General features: G+C 33.6%; 2 protein-coding genes across 10 annotated transcripts; both read left to right on the top strand.

Annotated features, from left to right (window-relative positions):
- Positions 1 to 2,751: 2,751 nt before the first annotated feature.
- LOC107926886 (SWR1-complex protein 4) lies at positions 2,752 to 9,200 on the top strand. 4 transcript variants are annotated; one of them, XM_016857824.2, is made up of 17 exons: positions 2,752 to 3,088; positions 3,197 to 3,283; positions 3,628 to 3,693; positions 3,769 to 3,828; positions 3,982 to 4,038; positions 4,213 to 4,342; positions 4,491 to 4,558; positions 4,703 to 4,795; positions 4,929 to 4,976; positions 5,250 to 5,426; positions 5,715 to 5,825; positions 6,338 to 6,433; positions 8,206 to 8,277; positions 8,388 to 8,448; positions 8,535 to 8,569; positions 8,662 to 8,751; positions 8,861 to 9,200. In XM_016857824.2, the coding sequence occupies exons 1-16, from the start codon at positions 2,975 to 2,977 to the stop codon at positions 8,743 to 8,745; spliced, it is 1,359 nt and encodes a 452-aa protein (XP_016713313.2). In that variant the 5' UTR covers positions 2,752 to 2,974; the 3' UTR covers positions 8,746 to 8,751; positions 8,861 to 9,200. The 4 variants fall into 4 exon arrangements, with proteins under 4 accessions (XP_016713313.2, XP_016713314.2, XP_016713311.2 ...); XM_016857825.2 differs by having other exon boundaries at positions 8,854 to 9,200; XM_016857822.2 differs by having other exon boundaries at positions 8,526 to 8,569.
- Positions 9,201 to 9,512: 312 nt separating this feature from the next.
- LOC107926879 (DUF724 domain-containing protein 2) lies at positions 9,513 to 15,477 on the top strand. 6 transcript variants are annotated; one of them, XM_041074577.1, is made up of 10 exons: positions 9,513 to 10,186; positions 10,613 to 11,029; positions 11,568 to 12,023; positions 12,501 to 12,551; positions 12,666 to 12,777; positions 12,856 to 13,067; positions 13,489 to 13,585; positions 13,666 to 13,755; positions 14,243 to 14,374; positions 14,504 to 15,477. In XM_041074577.1, exons 1-10 carry the CDS (start codon positions 9,710 to 9,712, stop codon positions 14,899 to 14,901), a joined length of 2,442 nt encoding a protein of 813 aa, XP_040930511.1. In that variant the 5' UTR covers positions 9,513 to 9,709; the 3' UTR covers positions 14,902 to 15,477. The 6 variants fall into 6 exon arrangements, with proteins under 6 accessions (XP_040930511.1, XP_040930510.1, XP_040930513.1 ...); XM_041074576.1 differs by having other exon boundaries at positions 13,666 to 13,770; XM_041074579.1 differs by lacking the exon at positions 12,501 to 12,551.
- The last annotated feature ends 6,054 nt before the right edge of the window (positions 15,478 to 21,531 follow it).

Here is a 21,531-nt window from a genome sequence, read left to right as displayed (position 1 = left end):
AGCAACATTTCTTTGCTAAAGTTGCAATGTCAACCTCCCGATTTCAAGGTCGCGACTCACCTCTGTTGAAGTCACAACGTCATGCTTCTGCCCTTAATGTCATGACATGCCTCCATAGTCGTGACATTAACTCTATATTTTAAATAAGTGTTGCATAAGAGCTTCTGTAAGCTCATTTATAACTCGGATTCGAATATAAAATGTGTTTTATTAGGTATTGAAACTAAATTGTTTGTATGATTCGTTTGTTAAACATTGAAATAGAACTGTAGTTGCTTTAGTAATGAATGTGACATCTTATATTTTGAATCTAGCGATTGGGTCGGGTATGAGGTATTTCAACAATGGGTTTCATATGGTTTTTCATTAAATATTTTTGGGTGGAAATTGATAAAAGATTGTGCCATTTCACAAGTTTCGGTTAGCTTAGTAGGGGTTGGTGATCATGTGTATCCTAATTTTTTGTATCTAATGCAATGGTTAGCTGATAGCAATTTGCTAGAAATGATCATATGGATAAATTGAATCCATCAATAAGTGCAAATTTCTTGTTTTATCCTTGTAATAGCATATCATACTTTGTAATGAGTGTCTCACAACTTGTTTTCTAAAACGACCAATGTCCACCTAAAGTTCATGGTAATATAGTAGAAACATTATTTGCAATAACACGGATTGTCCCATCAACTTTAACCACTAAGCTCTTTAGTCCAAGGTTTGTGAGATCTAGTTCCTTCTTATCTCTTCTGAACCCGCATCATCATCTCAATTCTCTATTTGTGACTTTACCTGTAATTTTGCATGTGTATGACAATTTTTTTGCAAGGATATTTGGCCATGTATTGGAAGATTCACATTCAAAATATGGCCTTGTACACACTCTCTCAGTTTGTTCTCATTAATGGATCCAAAAAGATCAACCATTGCTTCTCCCTTTGATGCATTCTTTCTGAAATCAACATATGTATGAGCCTCCAATCCCTGTAAATCCAGAGACCATCAATGCAATGCTCCCTAAACTTAGTGAGTGTTTTTTTCCCCTTTTTTTGTTCATTATAATGCATGATTCATAAATCTGACATAATTCTTATATACATTTTAGAAAACCAGATACAGTTTCTTGCCTGCTTGTTAGTTCCAGCCTTAGCTTTCGAGTTTCACTTTCATGCTTACTGTCGTTTTTAGGTTCGTCGATTTCCCCCTTTCTAGTGTCAAGTTTTCCATCTTAATTTTGCAAGCTTATTTTTCTAATGGATTTGAAGTTTTTTCAAAACAAAAGATAAATAATTTTCAGGTTCATGTATCTTTAAATGCACATTTGTGATTCTTTATTCCATATTTAACCGATGACATATAAAGTAATATCTCCAAATTAGTATATAAAATATTTTTAATAGCTGATTAAATCAAAAGCCAATGTTCTATAAGTGCAAAGCATGACGTATACAATTATATTTCTAAGTTAATAAATAAAATATTTTTTAACATCTAAGCAGAGAGCATTTCTTGTAATTGCCTAGGATAACATCATTAACTTTATAAATGTATATATTGCACATTACTTCCTTTGTTCAATCTCAACTTCTTAGGGTTTCAATAGAAAATTAATTTATGTATGCATTAACTTAAATGAGATTTAAATATTGTTTACTTGTATTAGACTTTATGTTTAACGGTTTAAGTGTTAACAAACTTTGTTGTATAAATAAAATTTAAATAAAAATTTAAGTTTATTGTTTTTTTTTTGAATTATTAATAACGCTAAATCTAAGAAATCTTATTTTAATAATAAAAAAATGAATAAGCGAAAATGCCAGTAAAAGTTTACATATATTACTGCTGTTTATTTACAAAACGGCGCCATCTTTGCCGATGCTATTTTTAACAGCATTTCTTGAGGCATTTTTAAACTTTGTTAAATGTATAACAAAACGTCGCTAGAAGTAAGTTCTGTTGTAGTGTTTAAAAACTATAAAAATATATTATTTAATAAATTTAAAAAATAAAAATGTAAAATCAAGTGCAAAACAGCTTAGTCTTACTTCGGTTAAAATTGATATTTTTATTAGTACAAAATGATGTGAGTCAGTGCACATTTTTCATTCCATTTAAATGTTAAAAAACAGTCATAGTCTATAGATAGCTTTAGATATTATGAAAAAGAGTAAACTATATTATTAACCATTAAATTATGTATAAATTTTTGTTTTAATCACTTAATTAAAAAAAGATTTCAATTTAGTTACTGAACTGTTTGTTTTCATTTAAATCATCGAGTTGTTAAAATTAATACTATATAACTTTCTCTGTTCGTACTGCCTGCACTAATCGAAAGCTATCTTTCTCTTTATCTCTTTCTCTGTTCAGTTTTTTTATTAAACAACTTTGGACGTCAGGAATTTGCAAACTAAAATTCTATCAGCTTTTTTCTCTGATATTCGACACTGGCCATCAGATCAACTTGGATCTAAGATATGTTTTTTTATTCGTTGATGAGTATTGATTCACCGTACTTTTCGTCGAATCATCACTTGAAACTTAATAGCTGAACATTTAAAAAAAATAACAGTCCGATAAATTAAATAAAAACTTTTAAATAATAAAATGAGTTAAATAAAAACTTTCGAATAATTTAATTACTTCATTATAATATTTTTTAATTAAATAACTAAAACTTACATATAATTTAGTAATTCCCCCGAAAAAAAAAATCCCTTCCAAAGCACATGATGAGAAATAGTCCATAGAAGCCCATCAGTAACCCGGAAGTGATCATTTCCAATTCCTACAGTTAATTTTTATTATGCTCAAAACCATCCTTCGCGCTTTGAGGGAAAACCCTAGAATTTTTCCCTTTTATCCATTGCAGCTCTAATTTCCCGATAAAAATCAAACTTCTCCAGAAGCAGTGGAGTTTTGGATGAATTGCAAAAGCCCTAATTAAATTTTATCGGAGAGTGGCAGTGAAATTACAATGGACGCGAAGGACATCCTTGGGCTGCCCAAAACTCCGTTGCCAATACCCCAGGAGAAGAAATCACGTCCCCAGAAAGATTCCCAGAGAAAGCCCGATGGCATTTCTCGCGAGGTAAAAAAATGGAAAATTGAATTTCTTGTTTTTCAAAAAATAAAAAGCTTGAACTGAGTGAAAGAGGACTTCTTCCTTGCTTTTTTTTTTTTTGGGTGGAATTTGTAGGTTTATGCCCTTACAGGTGGGGTGGCTCCGCTTATGCCTTCCATTGATGTCTCTCAATTGAAACGACGCCCACCATCCGACGAGAAGGTTTTGCCAAGACTTCTTTTGTTTGTCAGAGTGCAATTTTTGGTTGCGTTTTGCTTTCGAAGAAAAATTGTAGATTTGGATGCAAATTCTATATGTATTTACATGTATCTTTGATGAATCAAGGATTAAAGTACTGAGTTTCATAGAAGTAATTTTGCATGTATTGAAACCCTTGGGAAGTGTCAACAAACAAGAAAGAGTAGTGTAAGCAACTGTCAAATGGAGCATAAAAAAAAAAGAAAGTACTAAACAATTTTCACGTTAAATGATTTACATTGATATTTCTGGGTGGTAGATGCTATACTTTAAGGTGAGTTTCTTAATGATTTTGAAATTTTCTTCAGATCACATGGCAGTGGCTTCCTTTCACAAGCTCTGCCCGAAAGGATGATTTGCAACTTTACCACTGGGTAAGTATCATAAAACTCCCCCTTAACATTGTGGTTTATTTCGTTTAAACTCTTAGTCTTTCTTATATGATTCAGGTGAGGGTCGTAAATGGTGTTCCACCAACCGGTGATTATTCCTTTGCTAAGTACAACAAGGTAAGCACACATTTTGTTTTCATTTTTCTGCTCTGTTCGTATTTACTGTCAAAATAGTTCATGCTGTATCTATTTTTCTTTATCCTTCAGTTTCTATGCATTTGTTTGTTCATGCAATTGAACGTGTCTGTTCATTTGTCTGGTGTGGTGCAGTCTGTTGATGTTATCAGATACACAGATGAGGAGTATGAGAAGTATTTAACTGATCCTGTATGTATCAACTTGAGGTTGCAGCTCTGGTTTTGATTTCTCTGCTAATGCTTTTTTATTTTTTGTCTGATTGAAAATTTGAAATAGTGAAAGTAGATAGTAGGGGCATGTATTTGTGCTTCCATTGATTCAATTTACCTGGTTGATTCTCTTTTGTTTTACCTTGATAATTAGAAATGGACCAAGGAAGAGACAGATCAATTGTTTGACTTGTGCGAACGGTTTGATCTCCGCTTCATCATTATAGCTGACAGGTTCCCAACACACCGGACTGTGGAGGAACTGAAGGATCGATATTATAGTGGTACTGTGACAAATTTCTAGACTATCTATTGCAATCATTCAAATCACTTTCTTGCTGTTCTGTTTACAGTTCAGAATTGCATATAACCTTTTTCATTTGAGCTTTGATATATGGTTCTCATGGTAATTATAGCACTATCTTTATGTAGTGTCTCGAGCCATTCTGGTTGCTAGGGCTCCATCTCCTGGAGAAGTTGCAGGGCATCCTCTTGTTAAGGTCTGGTATCAATTCAGCGGCAGCACCATATAAATGATTTACCTTTTTGTTGCAGTTTCTAGGAAGTAGGAACAAAAGTAAGCTGTTATGATGTCTATAATATCACTCTAGAAAATTATTTAATATATATTGTTCTGGGTATAGGAACCCTACAATGTTACTCAAGAGACTGAACGCAAGCGTGCTTTATCAATGGTCCTTTCTCAAACAAAGCACCAAGAGCGGAAAGATGCCGAGGTGCATATTTTTTTCCTTTGGCCCTTATATTACTGCCATTTATTATGTGATCTTCAACATCATTTATTTGCATGTAGGCTTGTTGGTTGAATATGTAGAATTCTTCACTGGTCTATGGTTTTTTTGTCTCCAGGTTCTTGCTGAAGCAAAAAGAATAGACGAGTCACGTATGGCGGCACGGGTATGTATCAGCTGGACAAGCTGCTATTGTGGCAGTTGCAATTTCTCTTTCTGGACTTTAAATATGATGTCTGTTAATGCCACTTGAATCTTCAATTAAAGTCTAAAGGCAAAAAGATTTTCAACTTGATTTGATAGTCACATGATATTGTATGCTTGAGTTGGAATTCAGTTAAAAATCATAGGGGTGTGTGTGTTTTCATGTATTTGCTTATCTGATTGCCACTGGATTTTCTACAATCTAGAATAATATAGCTATGTATATACTGTCCAGGCTGCCGAAGAACCTGATTTGCCTGTCCCCTCAGATGTTGGTCCTGAAAGTGCTGAGGGGGCTGTTGGTCCTGGAGATACTATATCTCCGGCCAATGTCCAAGCTCCTGCTGCAGCCATTGCACCTTCTACCTCAGTAATAGCTGATAATGCCTCAACTCTTGCTTCCTTGCGTATGGTATGTGCAGCATCTGTTCTTAAGTTTTCTCTTCTCTCATTCTCTTTCCATCAATGAATAAAACATAATTGGAAATGATTGCTTCTGTCATCAGTAAAATGTGTTTAATTCGACTTACTAAATGTGCACCCTTATAATATTTTTATGGTCGAATTAGTACCTAAGGCGAGTTACTTCTTGGAAGTTTGATGGAAGAAAGTTTGTGTGTGTCTATGTTTTCTAAAGTTTGTTACTTGATATTTTTGCTCTGGTAAAAAAGTTCTTTGACTGTTTTAATATAATTTTCAGCTTCGGGTATATTTGAGAACTTATGCACTTGAGCAAATGGTCCAAGCTGCAAGCTCCTCTGCTGGACTTCGGACCATCAAGCGGGTTGAGCAAACCTTACAAGATCTTGGGGTTTGTCTATGCTCCCTGAAATTTTAATTATGCGCAGATAGATTCTTATATCACTTGTTGGTGGATGATGTTGAATTATATGCATGATGACCAGACCGGAAAACTCTTTCTAATGGTTACTTCATTTCTTAAACTTATTCTAATTCAGTTTTTTTGGTTGCAATTTCTACACATGAAGATTCCTCTCTCTGAGGGTTTCTCACTGGATTTCATTTTGTGAGCATATTCAATCTATATGATTTCTCAATTATAAGGTCTTTTATGTTTCTAGATGAAATTGGTCTTATTGGAGATGATGTAGAGGTTCAGTAAAATAGATTTTTTGTCATTGTTAGATAACCTGTTTTATTACTTTTAATAATTATTGCCGGTTTGTGCCAAAGTAAATCCTTTGCTCTGTATTTGTTGTCATTTGCTTGTAACTCTATTCTTAATCTTTTAAGCATTCTTCATTATTCTAGTTTTTTATCTTCCTGAAACTGGGTATATAAGTTTTATATTAATCTTTACAGGTTAATTTAAAGCCAAAGGTTCCAACAAAGGCCGTTTGTGCTGAGCATCTTGAATTAAGAAAAGAAATTCTAACGTTGCTAAATCTCCAGAAACAGGTATTTTACATTCATGTCTCAAAATTATCTGTAGTATGATCGTCTTCTTTGGGCCCTTTTTTTAATAATAACTTAATCCTTTAGGGCCCGTTTGGGTTGCTTGAAACTGGTTTGATAGCTCATTTATTACGGAACTATCACATGAGTTTCAAATAACAGGGCATTTGGTAGTCTTGATAAATAACAAGGTCACATGACTTTTTACTTAGATGGGTGATAACCTTCACCTATGTGAATGAATATTTTAAATATCACTCATCTTTTACTCAATTTCAATTATTTTTGTTCCAATTTTATTCTCACCCTCAAGTACAGCAGTTCATGAGTCCAGTGACCCACCTGACTTGGTCAGCCCAGCCCGTCATTTCTTGTCCTTGGGCTGACCCGACTCAGCCTGAATTTAAATTAAATGATTTTTGATAATGTTTTTATTTAAATTTAATATAAAATATATAAATATTAATAAAAAATATATTTTATTATTTTATCAGCTTCAAACAGTAATATTTTATTATTTTATATATTTAATATAAAATTATACAATTATATAGATATTTTATTTTATTATATTAATATTAAAAGTATACATTTTAATAATATATTAATATTAATATAATATTATATAATTTAATATATTGTTATTTATATATTTATATATATTTAAATGTATATTTTTATTATTTTAATAAAATTGTATATTTTATTATTTTAAAAAAAAGTAATAATATTAGCATATTGTTTTCAAACAACAATACTTTTATTTTATTATCTTAATATTAATATAAAATTAAATATTATATTTTTTTTTTATTTTAGTATTTTATTATATTTTAATATAAATATTTTTTGAATAATTTTATTATATTTTATTTTAAATTATATAAAAAATAAAGATGTTAAGGGTAAGATGGTACATTAACAAAGAATACTTATGTTTTAACTCAGCAAATACATGATTAGAATAATATGTATCACAATTTTCAACAACCAAACACCTTGATGTTGTAACATCTATCTTTTATTCATCATTTTGAAACTTGAGTGTTAGTTAACACTCCTCTTTTATATCAAGCCTACCATTCATGTTAAGATCTGTAGTTAAACAATTCCTGCAAAATTATTGTACAACTTCGTTAAAATAGTTCTCATCTCCAATTCCTTTTACTGAATTATTATTTATGAAAAAAAAAAAGAGAGAATGAACTTAGTCATGTTATTTCTCATTTTCGTTGAGTCCAAGATATTATATTTTGTTTTCTGATAGGCATCTGAAAAATTATATCATTTATTGTGCTTGTACCAATTAGGCCGAGGTGTTGAAACTGTGGGGTTCCGGATTTAGACTTTGCTTGGTAGAGTGGAAAGAAAATGAAAAAGATGGAAAATTGAAGTGGTAGAAAAATAGAAAGATGGAAAATATGAAATTTCTTTCTATTCATTGCTTGGTAAAGTTGAAAAATGAAAGGAAAAAATGCATAGTTTTGAACTAAAATACACATCTATCTCATTTTCTCTCCTCTCTTCTTTCCAATTTGGAAGTATTGATTTTTATGCATTAGGATGAAAAATGGTCATCTTTTCTATTTTTTTTCTCACTTTTCTTCCCTACCAAGCACACTTAAAATTTATTCTTTCCATTTTTCTAGTCCCTCGTCTTTTCCACCTAACCAAGCACATCTTTAGAGTTAGATCTAAATTATGAATTATGCTTGATTAATTGTGTTCAGAAGTTTAGCCAAGGCATTAAAAAAAGTTTTGTGTCTTTTTAACAGTTGCAATACAAGGAGGCAGAAGGTTCATCTTTCCGTGATGGTTCCTATGGTGATATGCCAGGCACTGCAAAGGTTGAAAAATCTAAGTCTCTGAATCATTTTAATTTCATAGTTTTACAGATGTGTGATTATGTCAATGGTTCAAATCATTGAAACTTTGTGGGGTTCTGTCAATTGAGCAGCGGTCACAACGTGCTGCTGATCAGGACCGTACATTTGTCCCCGACACCATTAGTTTTGGAGGTAAATCTCATTTTCCTTTAATATTTTTATCTGAGACGGACGAGTTTAATGGTTTTGATCATTTTCATATCTGATAGTAATTCCAGGTGATAGGGTTGTCAAGAGGGAGCAAAAACGAAAGGTATATATATATTATTTTCTTGCCTTAATTTTTCCTTTTGTCTCTTAAGTTTTGGAACTTATCAGGTCTTATGATGTGTATATGTATTGTAGGGACCTGGGAGAACATCTGAGACTCCATCTTCACCAGCGGGAGCTCATAAAAGACCAAGAAAGATGAAAGCTTCTGATCTATAAAACAGGGTGAGCTAGCAAATTGACATCACCCCGTATAAACAAAATGATGATATTGCTTTCTTCTTATTTGCCCAAATTCTCATCAGCCTGTTTTTGATTCATTGCAAGATTTCAGGGTCATTGCCAACCCCATTGTTACTCTACCATTGGTCATTGGAAGCAGATGAACAAGTTCCATAGTTTTTGACTACCAAGTTCTCTCTCTCTCTTTCTCTTTTCTTTTTTAACCCTTTAACCAGGCTTTGTAAGTTTGTGTAGTCAAGTAGGAAAAAAGACATCTTTTTGAATGAATATGCATAAAGCATCAGGATCCAAAAAAACCAACACGTATTTTTCACCCATTTTGCTTAGCTGAGAGAGTTGGGTATTTTATTTTGTAAATGTTCATATTTCTATCCAGGAGCTACCTAGTTATTCTGTCGTGGTAATTAATTTTTAATTTATTTTTAAACAAATTACATGCAATTAAAACAAGTCCTTTTAAGTGTTTATTTATTTTTATGATTCATGTGTTTTTTCAACCGAACATGTGGTAATTGAAATATAGAAGTGTTAATGTGTTAGTCCAGTTGTGACATAATCGTCATGAGCAAAACAAAAGAAAACAAATTATTTACTATGTTTTGTGAATAAATACATTATCATATAAATAATAAACATTACTATCTATAAATGAACAAGGAATATTTGGAAACAAGGCATTTGTCTTGGTTGGAGTTATAGCATATAATTGTAAAATTCAATTCTGTAATAAATTTTATACTGATAGAGAACTTCAAGAAAAAAAATAAGAAAAAGAAAAAGAAAAAGAGGCCAATAGCATTTAGCTTTAGCCGATTGACTGAAATGCGAAGTGCAGTGTCCAAATAAAAATAGATAAAAAAAGAAAAAATGAAAAACCCTTAGAATTTTCTGCTAGAAAGATTCCACACCACATACCCTAACTCTCTCAGTTTCACCAAGCATGGTGAATTCTCCTGCTGAAAATGACCCACCTCAACAACAACAGCCTTTAAGCAAGGGAGCCCAAGTCGAGGTCAGCAGTGACGAGGAAGGCTTTCGAGGGGCTTGGTACTTGGCCACTATCCTCGAAATGCCTCCCAAATCCGCTTCCAAGAAACGAAAGAAGGCATTTGTTCGCTACAAGACTTTACTCGCGGACGATGGTAAGTCCCCTTTGACTGAGCATGTTGACCCCGGTTATATTCGCCCTTTGCCGCCCAACGAGAAGGGGAATGCTCAGTCCGGGTTCGAAGTGAACGACGTCGTTGATGCGAGGTACAGAGATGGTTGGTGGACTGGCGTTGTGAGGAAGGTTTTGTCGAAGTCGAAATATAGGGTTTACTTTGATAATCCTCCTGATGTCATTGAGTTTGATAGGAAAGATTTAAGGGTTCATTGGGATTGGATCGATGGCAACTGGGTTCGTCCTGAAAAGCAGGTATGGGGTGAAGTGTTCATTCTTTTTAATTTTTCAGTTTTTTTTTATCTGGAAATTTGGGGGGGGGTTTATTTTGGAGTTGAGAGCCTAACTTTTTTAGGAATAAATTTTTTTCCCGGTTTTGAACTTGCGAATCTCGCTGCATGTAGCTTTTTACACTGAAAATTTGCTATTTAAGTCATGCTTTCATGATTGCTTCTAAAATTAGGGCCTTTCTAGTGCTCAATTAATTGGTGTAAATAATGATCTCGATCGATATGTTTTACCTTTAGTGCTTTCTTTGTTTAAGTTCTGCTAATTTTCATTGCATTTTGGCCTGGGAGTCATGTAAATTTAGTTTTATATGTTCGAAACTTTCATCTGTGGAAACCTGATTGACTTTTGTTATGGTATCGTGTGAGTGATTTTATTTTATGTGTTTTAAAGCAATCAACAGGCTCCGTTTTTAGCTCTGGGACAGCAGTGGAGGTAAATGTTGATGATGAAAACCTACGTGATGTTTGGTTCCCTGCAATAGTCGTAAAAGAAAATGAGGATAAGACTTTCCTGGTGAAGTATCAGAACTCTAAGAATGATGATGAGTCTGGGACTGCAAAAGTTGTTGTAGATTCCCTCCATATCAGACCCACTCCTCCTCGATATGCAGATAGGAATTATGAATTGCTGGAAAGAGTGGATACAACATATAATTTTGGTTGGCGCACTGGAGTAATTACCAAAGTTCTTACTGGAAGAAGGTACAATGTCTTCTTTAAGCATGGAAATGAGGACAAGGAACTCTCTCACTCTGATATAAGGCCTAATGTTGAATGGACGGATGGAAAATGGATTAGTAAATCCAAGGTATCTCTCCTATTTTTTCTTTTTGGGATATAAATTTCTTTTGTTACCCCATTATTTTTCCACTTTAAAATTTAATGAGCTGTTAATGTTGTGTTTGTGGTACTGAACATGGGTCTGGTGCATACCTTTTAATTATCTTAAAAGGAGAAGGAAATAAACATCTGAAATAATGATTTTTGGCTTTATCTAAGTTGATTTCTGTACATAACAGTGATGGCCTTCTGTATTCCAGTTTTAAAAATGCTTTTTTTTTATATCTTATTTTCCCTTCTACACATATTTCAACTTTTTCTAGACAAATGTTGAACTAGTTTTTGTATAAGTTTCACTGTTTTTTAGAATCTGGTCAGATTCTACATGTAACTAGTTTGTGTGTTGAATGCCTTAAATGTTTGTACTACTTCTGGCATTGCCTACAATTCCTTTAGTGGTTTGCATTTTTTTTTTTGTGATTATTTCAGAAATTTAGTCGCATGCAAGTGTAAATATCATTTGTTTTTAGGTAAAAGAGTACTTAAGCATTGAGCTTTTGTTTCAGGAAGTCATAATTGCTTCTGATGACCAAGAGCTGATAGGGGATGCTCTCTGTGGTACCCGGAACACCAAGGTGGCTGGAGAACTTGAAAGTTCCTTGTCCACAAAAGAAAACACTGAAGATAAGATTCCTTTGAAAAAGATGAAAAGGAATGCTACAGAGCAGCCAACTCCCACTGATGAAAACAGTACTTTGCACTCAGGCAAGAAGAAGGTCAAACTGGAAACATCAAATGGCAACACTTCTAATTCACGGTCTTCAAAAAAGCTAACTGAAGGAAATGCAGTGGTAACACCGATATCAGTCACTGGCGATCAGTTAAAAGATATGCCTAGTGAAACATTGTGTAAAGAAGGGAATCCGAGGACTGGTGGTAAAGCTACTAAATTCCCAAAGAAAACTGTGATTGCTGATCAGCCTTGTGCTAAGAGTGAGAGCCCATTAACAGAAGCAACAACTGTGAGTTAGATTTATTGTTTTAGAGTTCCATTGTTCATACTAGCAACATCAGATCATTTTCATTTCGTTCTTTGTTTTCTTTTTCACATGTTAATACATTCCTATTTGATGACGAGAAATGTATAAATATCACTTTAAAATACTGTGTACTTTACCACTCTTTGGTGCCTGCATTGCATGCCTGAGTTGCCTTTCCTTGAAGCACTCAGCTTCTAAAACTTCACCATGTTAAGAGTATGTCTTGTTCTAAAATATGCTAGAAAGTCATGCGTGCCTTCAAGCATAACCTTTGCACAAAGAAGTGAAAACTAGCTTGCTGCTTTAGAATCATAATAACTAAAAACAGGTCTTGTCTACGTGAGTATCATAAAAAAATTGGCCTGCTTGACATAGTTGTCACTGCTCAATGGGTTGTTTCAAGGGTTGAGCAACCTTGTTTTCCAACCGGGATATTCAATGTGCCCACTTGCTTTGCAGCAAACTGCTTCACATGACCGCCTTTTCTGTCAACATCACCGTTCTAACTGGGTAATGATCATTGATTATTGTCACTTTGGATTTGTTGGCTCCATCAGCCAATATTCCTGATCAGCACTGTCGCTACTACCATCATTTGATCTACATTTCCCCTTACTAATGCAGACGACTAAGAGGCAGAAAGTTGGTTCAGCTGACGGTAAAGTAGACAACCTTGCGAAGAGGAATGTAAAAGCTAGAAAGTCACCAAGTAATGGCCCACAGGTTTTGACAGCAGGTAAATTTAGTGTTCAATACATGTTTGCCAGTTTGATAAATTGTTTAAAGATAATGTGTGTGTATTATATATTTTCAGGCAAGGAAGGAACTACAAGGGTTGCTGGAGAAATTAATGAAGGGGATATTAAAACAAAAGAAGTTGAAATGCCCATCATCTTAGGATTAGCAGCAAAGTTCTCAAAGACTTTACAGGCGGAAAATTCCTGTCAGATCCCTAGTGAGGAACCTGGGAAGCTAATGGGGGATCAAAAGAACAATTTAAATGATTCAGTCAGAAATGAAAATATGGTAAGCAAAAAATTCATTTTAGTCTTTGGCTCATGGAAAACTACTAATATAAACTTTTAAATTCAAAATGGCTCAAATTCTTAAATGGGAACAAGTTTGTTATTAAACTGTTGGAAGTACTTGATAACTGATCTATATTTCCTTGTCATGATCATAGGTAAAAGAGTATATCTAATGTTGTTGTTTTACATATAATGCCTTTTCTTTTTGGCCAGTATATAAAGTCTAATTAAGTGGTTAACTTTTTGGGTGTTGTCTGCTCAATTTATTAAAATAGAAAATTTTCTTGAGCCTGCTCCCTGGCCTGTTTTTATCTTAATATGTTATCAAACATGGAATCTGCCTCCGCTTTATTAATTTGATTTCCTGCATATATATATTCCTCTGGTAGTAATATTAACTGTTTCTCTAACTGATATAGGAAATTATGGAAAATAATGTTGGAGAAAGCGATCCGAAAAAAAAGAGGGGAAGACCACGTAAAGCCGTAGTTACAAGTCCGAAGGCTTTTCATGCTGGTATATAAAACTTAAGCTTCAGCTTTTTGATGTATATAGGCAAATCTGTGTCAATGCAAACTTAATATTACGATTGGTAGGTAAGGAGCAAAATGGGGCTGGAGGTATTACTGATGAAAAAGTTTTAAAAGATTGTACGAGTGATGAAGCTGGTTTGTCAAAACATAAAGGTGTGGAACTGTCAGGTACATGGGGGGTCTCAGTTCTTGGTTTGTCATTGTTAGTAATATGCCTCAAGGACAGTATAAAACTGCTGTACGAGGCTCTCTTGGAAGCATTGAGTTAGGCACTTCCAATGTCTTTACCCAAGTTTAGCAGTTATCATTTTCTTAAATGAATTTTCCAAGTGGTATGCTAATTGATAGAAGAATAGTAGGTGTAATGGGAGCAGTTTCCAGGAAAATTGATTTGGGTACGGGTGCATATGAAAGAAGGTGATATTTTTGTTCTACGTGTGCTGGGGAGGGGAGGGTGATGTTGAGAAGAAAGGTCATGCATGTACCAACAGCTTTTTCCTCTCGTTTCTTATGCTGTCTTTTACCTGATGTAGATGTAATTAAGTTGACTATCTGTTAATTTTTTGTTGTTTTACTCGGCTTATAGTTTGTGAATTAACCATCCTATTTGTTAAGTGTATAACCTCTGAAGATTTTACAGGAAGGATAAATGACGACCAAAAAACAAAAGAGGTTCACTTGGCGACTGCTGGGATTTCTGACTTGAATGAGGACGATCAACCTCTATCAACTTGGATAGGGGGAATCCACTCCTCAGGTGACGAAGAATCAAGTAAGCAGCTTCATCAGATTTATAAAACTTGTTTCGTTTGTTGTTAATCTCTCTCTGTCTGGGTACATAAATGTAGATCATCACTCGGCTTTTATATTTACAACATTTTGGGGATCTTTTTCCTTCTAGGGCTCTCCTCTGGTAGGCTCGTCAATGGATGGAATGAGGAAAAAGGATTGGTTGATGTTCCTATTGAATCTCATGCAATTGATGCTACTGGTAGAAGCCCATTGGATAGTGATCAGAGTTTGCCTTTTGTGAAGAAATCACCTATATGGCGAACAATTGAATCTTTGGATGTCTTCCAAATTGTGCCCCAAAAACCACATTTTCAACCTTTGGCTGAAAGCAGAGAGGAGTTTCGTGAGGGATCGGCAATTGGGATCATGGTGACCTTTGCCAGTTTGTTCGATAAGATATCCATGTTGCATTTTGATGACCCTCGAAACACATTTGACAGCATTTCAGAAGGTCTTGATGACTTGGAAAGCACGGATTTGATGTTAGTCTGCTTAGGCGCCGTGTGAATAAACTACTTTCAATCAAAGAAGGGCATAGTCAGCATCTAGGGGAGAAAGAAAATGCAGAAAGGGAGATAATGGAAAATACAAAGGGCATAACTAAATTCGATGAAGAGATGGAAGAGATTGAAAAGAAGATTGCTCAATTACAAGAACAACATTCTTCCATAAAGTCGGAGAAGGAGACCAAGAGTCTTAAGGTTGGTAGTTTGAAGTTGCATGCTGATGTTCTAAATAAGCTTATTCAGAATGCCCCTCATGAATTTAAGAAAATAGCTACTGCGTCGTGGAAGTTGCCATGATCACTCATTGGTTTCATGTTGGAATTGCTAATTATTGTTGTTAGATATGTGGATTCGATTGTAGTAGGGTTGGTTTTTAGGAGCAATTGTAGTGGTTAGGGTGAATCAGTAGAGTGTCCTTTTTGATTTATAGATATGCTGTTTCATGCACCTTTCTGTTCTTCAGTGTCTTGTATGTTATGTCTATTTTTGTTTTTGGAGTCAAAAACATGAACCTGCTGCTCTAGCCTAGACTAGAACTTTGTGAAAATGTGCAATACTAACTTTTTTAGGTCCCTCATCATCGATGCCCTTTTAATTGTTATATTTAAATTTTGGTATATTGCACTTACAGATTACTGATTTGGATGTTTTTGAGTAATTATTATTTAAGCTAAAGAAAAAGACAGAAATTAATTAAAAAACAAAACATAAAGAAGTCATATTTGTTTAATGATAGTTGATTGCACCATTTTCTCTTATTACGTCTGAGTTTAACATTTATTAGCATTTATTTATTTCTTTCTTTAAATTAATTTTCCCTAATGTTTAAAAAGGAAAGGCGAGATACATTAGTATTGATGCTAATATAGGAAAGCCAAAAGTATACATTTTATACAACATTTAATTTAGGAAATTCTATTAAACATTTTTTATGTTTTTCCTCAACAAATACATAGTTTATCCATTCGAGCTAGGTTGCCACCGCGAAACTAAAATTCATATACTTTCTTTTATGATTTAATTTTGAAATTTAATAATTTTTATATCTCTTCAAATTAAAATCTTTACATTTTTTGAAACCAACAATTCTCGGATTTTTTTAAAAAACAATTTATTTCGTTTTTTACATATACAAAACTTTTAGAATTTTTAAAGAAATAGCTAAATCAAATGAAATAATCGAGCTAAAGCGTCCATGGGTTTTAGCGAATTTTTAAATTAGATTGGCAAAATAAGTTAGAGAAATGCAGGTGTTTATGATTGAAGAGAATGCGGTTACGATCAACGCACTGTATAAGAACAAATATAACTGAAGAGATGGAGGAAAAACAAGGTTGATGGAGCACTTTCTTTACATAAGGAAACCAACAACCTTTAAAGCTTGCGAAGAAAGGAATCAACTTGAGTGTGAAAGACGCCTTAGGAGACTCATGCATAACCCTTTCAGGCAAACTCTTAAAGAAGGTTTGCCTTGGCTTCAGCTTCTCATATCTCAACAACCGTGTCGCGGATTGGATAGTGACGCATCTCTCTCAGACTATACTGATGTTTCTATAGATGTTAGATCGTTGAGTTTTTTTTTTTTTCCATGATAGCAAACCTAAATTTCTCAAGTTCCTTTTAGTTTTATTATGTAATGCCTTAATTTCAAAGTTGTTTGAATGCTAAGGGATGGTAATACTAGTTATTGATATTTTTCTAATGACCTATCATCTTTCTTATTCTAATAATCATAATTATGAATGATTATATTGAAGGTTGATCCAGTACTAATTATATTTTTCCTAGGAAATTACATATAATAGTATAAATGTACAATTACATTACTACCTCTCATGTATTAGATCTTCCTTCTTTATTCAAATTCATGTTTAGAATTTCGTTATATATGACTACATATTGTAATTTTTTTTTTCTTATTGCGCTCTAAACTATACATGCAACCATAAGCCTAGACAGGTTTGAAAGCAATTCATGTGTATGTTTTGTATCCAGTTTAGTTACATGCCATATTCCATCATTATCTAATACTCATTACCCTAGCAGTACATCCACTTCTCTTGTTGCTGCTACTACTACAACCCACTTTTCCACCTTTATCACATGTCAATAAAGCATACTTGTTTCTGCACACTGATCGCCTCACCACACTAAAATCCTTCAGCTTCGCGTGCTCTTGATAAAACTCAAAAAATGCTTTAATGCTATTGAATCACATCCCTGACACCTACCCTGATTCTAAGGCCATACCAGGATCTTCACGATGGACTTCTTCATTTACAAACTGATCATCAACGTCATCTCCGATCCCTTCACCTTTCGCGTTTGAATCGTTGTTAGCACCAATAGATGAATGGTCACTTCCTCCTCCTTCAAACAAACTATCATTATTAGATATTCCAAACAAATCGTTCAAGGTCTGCGTGGCATCGTTTGAACTTCCGCTCTGCGATCCTTCTTCGCCGATATATAGTATCATTTTGATTTTCCATTTTTTTTTGAACAGTTTTTCCTTAAAACTAAATAACAAAGACTTTGAGTATCAAAAATGAAGATTTCAAGTTGATAAAAAAATAACAAGTAAGAATCATTTCTTGGGAAACACTTCATTCCAGCATTTGGTAATAGTTCAACTTTGAAAGTATAAAAAGAAATAAATGACAATTGCCAGCATTTGGATTGGGTTAGTCGACTGTTAATAACATGTTTGGGAGGGAAACCTATTACTATTGTAATTTGGAGGGAAGAAAACGTTGGAAAGCAAATGGAGGGAACTTCATGCATGCATATACAGCAAAAACAACCCAGGTTAAGACTATCATTTTAACGCTTTTGGACAAATTCTTGACGTAAAGCTAGGGAAACTACAGAAGAAGAGTGATATCTTTCACCTTATGATTGTAACTGTTTGATTTTTAGTGGTGTTAAAAAAGATGATTTTGGAACTCTATTTTCATGAATTGGGTTCCGTAAATATTAAATATAAATATTTATGGAGTTGGTATAAAAGTATATTAAAGTTTGGTCCTTCAATTTTTTCAATTAATTGCTTAATTAGGGTACAAGGATTAAATTGTAAAAGTTTTATCACTATAGGTTTCTAATTGGCCAAAGATTTAGGGATTTAAATTGCAAATAGCCAAAGGTCCCAAACGACAATTAAACCAAATTATAATATATGTTAGTGGGAAATGATGGAAGAATCCACTTATATGTTAATTAATGAAGGATTAGGTTAATTAAGTATGATTAAATTAATTAAACTTAGTTAATTAAATTTCAATCTAACTATATAAGTTAAAAATAAGATAAATATTAGGATACGCTTGACATGCCAATAGGGTTTTGTGCACACTTGTACGGGATTGGTTACAGATGTTACTGAGGTCCTGCATTTGTTGCGGACTCAAAGATACATGTGACACAAGTTTAGCTTGGACTGGTAACCTAATAGCGTTTTAAAGGTTTAGCTCGGACGGGTAAACTGACATATATATATATTCAGCTTGGGAAAGCAATCAAATATGTTGTTATGAAGCTTTAGCCTAGACTGGTAACTTGGCACGAATATACTTAGCTTGGACGAGCAACTGGTGTAACGGAGATACTTGTGTATCCGAGCTTGTTTACTAGGGTTCATCAGGTGAAACATATTACATGAATTGAGAAACTGAAATAAGACATAATGATCTTGATATTCACTTGTGAAATATTGACTTTGAAATTGAATAAGGTATTGAAGAAATGTTATGAGCATGTATGCAATAATTTCATTCCATGATTGAATAAGTTCGAGCTAGTTAATCAAAATGACACGAATTGGCATGAGATGTGAATTGTGGTATTATATGTATTATTTACAAGTTAAAACTCACATTATTGATGTGTGGTTTACCATGTCTAGTCAACTATACCAAGCTTAATAACTTATTGTGTTTAATTGAAAGATAAGGTAAATTTTTGTTTAATGCCTATGAACTTGACATAGGTGTTTAGTTAGTTTCGTGATCATCAAGGTAAATATATATTTTGGTACTTGAACTTGGCATCAAGGTTCAATTTGGTCCTTAAAGGCCTTTTTTTTGTCCAATTAGGCACCTAAGCTTGGCCTTAAGGTTCAATTTGATACCTAAACTTTTTTGGGTCCGATTAAGTACTTGAACTTGGCTTTTGGGTTCAAATTGGTATTTGAACTTGACTTCATTATTCAAATTGGTTCAAATAACTAAGAACTATTTTGGACCAAAAAGTGAAATTCAAGTACCAATTTGAACTAAGAAGCCAAGTTTAAGTACTTAATTGTACCAAAAGAAACTTTAGATATCAAATTTAACATTAAAGCCAAATTCAAATAACTAATTAAAAAACTCCTCAAGTACCAATTTAAACTTTAAAACCAGATTTAAGTATCAAAATATATATTTACCCGAAAAAATAGTAACAGCAATTATTTTAGAGTTATGGTCCAAAGCAACAGTAAGCTATGTCTTATCATATTAAGGCCACACAAATATAATAGAAAAACCCGTTGCCAATGGGGGGTAGTTGGAAAGGGCCAAAATTGAATAACAAACTACAGTCCAAAACATCATATAAACTTTAGTGATGTGTACCATTGAGACACCTATAACATGCAAATGAAATTGTTATATATATCTCCGATGCCATAACTCTTTGTGGTGCCCCATTTGGAAAAATCATGACCAGGAAGCTCACACCATGCACAGTTTGCTTTACACTTTTAATTATATATATATTTATATATATATTATAACTTGAAATAGTAAGCTCAATTGTTCAAATTAATGCCTTTTTTCCACATTATTTTTCTTGTTTCTGAAATTGTAAAAACTCCTTAAAAACCATATTTAAATGTATGGTGGATTTTACATATGCGCTAAAAGCAAAATTTAAATTTACATTCGATTCTTGATGTGATAATTAGTTTGATGAAAAAACTTGATATTTTATGAATAGTTTAAAATCAAGATGACAATTTAAAATTTAGAGAATTTAAATGATAATTTAAGGACATGGAATTAACCTTTATTATTTTTCACTTGTCTATAATTTCATTAATTATGAAAGATATGATACGGATATTATTCACTGATATGGCATATTGGGTAGACTCTATGCACATGGACATGTATCTTATCTTAGACTTAACACGTGTTTATGTGGCCGTTTGTGCAATTTCACGCACTTGACCTCATAGGGGATTAATGAGGAGAGAGTGAAGAAACTAGAAGCTGCAGAAGTTTTGGAAACTTTGCAATTATTTTACGATGATGCAGACAAGGTGGTTAAGATTTCATTGACATTAGCAGTAGAGGAAAGGGAAAGCTTGGTAAAATGCTTAAGGGAAAATGCTGATACTTTTTCCTCGTCGGTTACAGATATGCCAGGGGTGGATCCTCGAATAATTGTTCATAGATTGAATGTTCTTCCCAAGGCTAAGCCAATGAAACTTAAGGAAAGAAAGTTTGCATCGCAAGTTGTAGAGGTCGTAAGGTAGGAAGTGGGAAAATTGTTGTCAGTTGGATTTATTAGAGAGGTTGCATACCCTGGCTGGGTTTCAAATGTGGTGATGGTGAAGAAGGCTAATGGTAAGTGAAGAATGTGTATCGACTTCACCAACCTTAATAAAGCTTGCCCAAAGGACAATTTTCCCTTGTCTTCAATTGATAGGTTGGTTGATGCATCCTCTTGGCATAGCTTCATGAGTTTTATGGATGCTTTCTCTAGGTATAATCAGATATCTATGGCCCTGGGGATCAAGATAAGATGGCTTTTGTTACAAAAGAAATGTTATTTTGTTACTATGCCATACCTTTTGGTTTGAAGAATACCAGTGCAACTTATCAAAAGCTGTGAACAAAATTTTTAGAGATCAAATTGCGCATAACAATGAGGTTTATGTTGATGACATGTTTGTAAAGGGTTCTACTCTTGATAAGTGATCTGCCACTAATCAATGTGACAAATTAGGCTTTTTCAACACACTTAATGAGCTTTTTCTCGAGCAAAATAAAGTTTTTAGCTTAGTTTTTCACTATTTTCGTATTTTTATATTTTTTGGGTAATAAGTGAAAATCTCTCATTTTTGTTTTTTTTTACCCAAATTGGCCGATAATACCATTGGGAGGTCTAACGTGTGTTTGAGTGATGTAGGGATGTGTTGTAGGTTGAAAACGAGTGAGAATGACATCTAGGGCAAGGGTATCGCAATATCCAACCCCTAGAATCACTACAGCAAAACAGGTTTTTAGCGGCGTTTGGATAAAAAACGCCGCTATAAATTGAGCATTAGCGGTGCTTTTTGAAAAATGATGCTATAGATAGAGCATTAGCAACGCTTTTTGAAAACGCCGCTATAGATCGAGATTAACGACACTTTTTAAAAAACACCACTATAGGTCGACCATTAGTGGCGCTTTTTGAAAAACACCGTTGAAAAACGCCACTATAGATCGATTATTAGCGACGCTTTTTGAAAAACGCCGAAAAAATTCAATAAGACATCGTCATGTTGAGCCTTAGTGGCATTAGCGACTCTTTTTGAAAAGTGTCGCAAAAAACATTTTATCTGTTTATTATTTAACTAGTTTATTTATATTAATTAAAGTAC

The sequence above is a fragment of the Gossypium hirsutum genome, chromosome A08 (assembly GCF_007990345.1).
Source record: "Gossypium hirsutum isolate 1008001.06 chromosome A08, Gossypium_hirsutum_v2.1, whole genome shotgun sequence".
NCBI lineage: Eukaryota > Viridiplantae > Streptophyta > Magnoliopsida > Malvales > Malvaceae > Gossypium > Gossypium hirsutum.
Note: the sequence above shows the minus strand (reverse complement) of the source record. Positions and strands in the feature narration are given on the sequence as shown.

Coding starts and splice junctions, on each gene's coding strand:
- LOC107926886 (XM_016857822.2), top strand. CDS start 2,975: ATGGACGCGAAGGACATCCTTGGGCTGCCCAAAACTCCGTTGCCAATA. Junction 4,343..4,490: donor GAAGGATCGATATTATAGTG/GTACTGTGACAA, acceptor ATCTTTATGTAG/TGTCTCGAGCCATTCTGGTT. Junction 4,977..5,249: donor AGTCACGTATGGCGGCACGG/GTATGTATCAGC, acceptor TATACTGTCCAG/GCTGCCGAAGAACCTGATTT.
- LOC107926879 (XM_041074576.1), top strand. CDS start 9,710: ATGGTGAATTCTCCTGCTGAAAATGACCCACCTCAACAACAACAGCCT. Junction 10,187..10,612: donor GGGTTCGTCCTGAAAAGCAG/GTATGGGGTGAA, acceptor TGTGTTTTAAAG/CAATCAACAGGCTCCGTTTT. Junction 12,024..12,500: donor CATTAACAGAAGCAACAACT/GTGAGTTAGATT, acceptor CTTGCTTTGCAG/CAAACTGCTTCACATGACCG.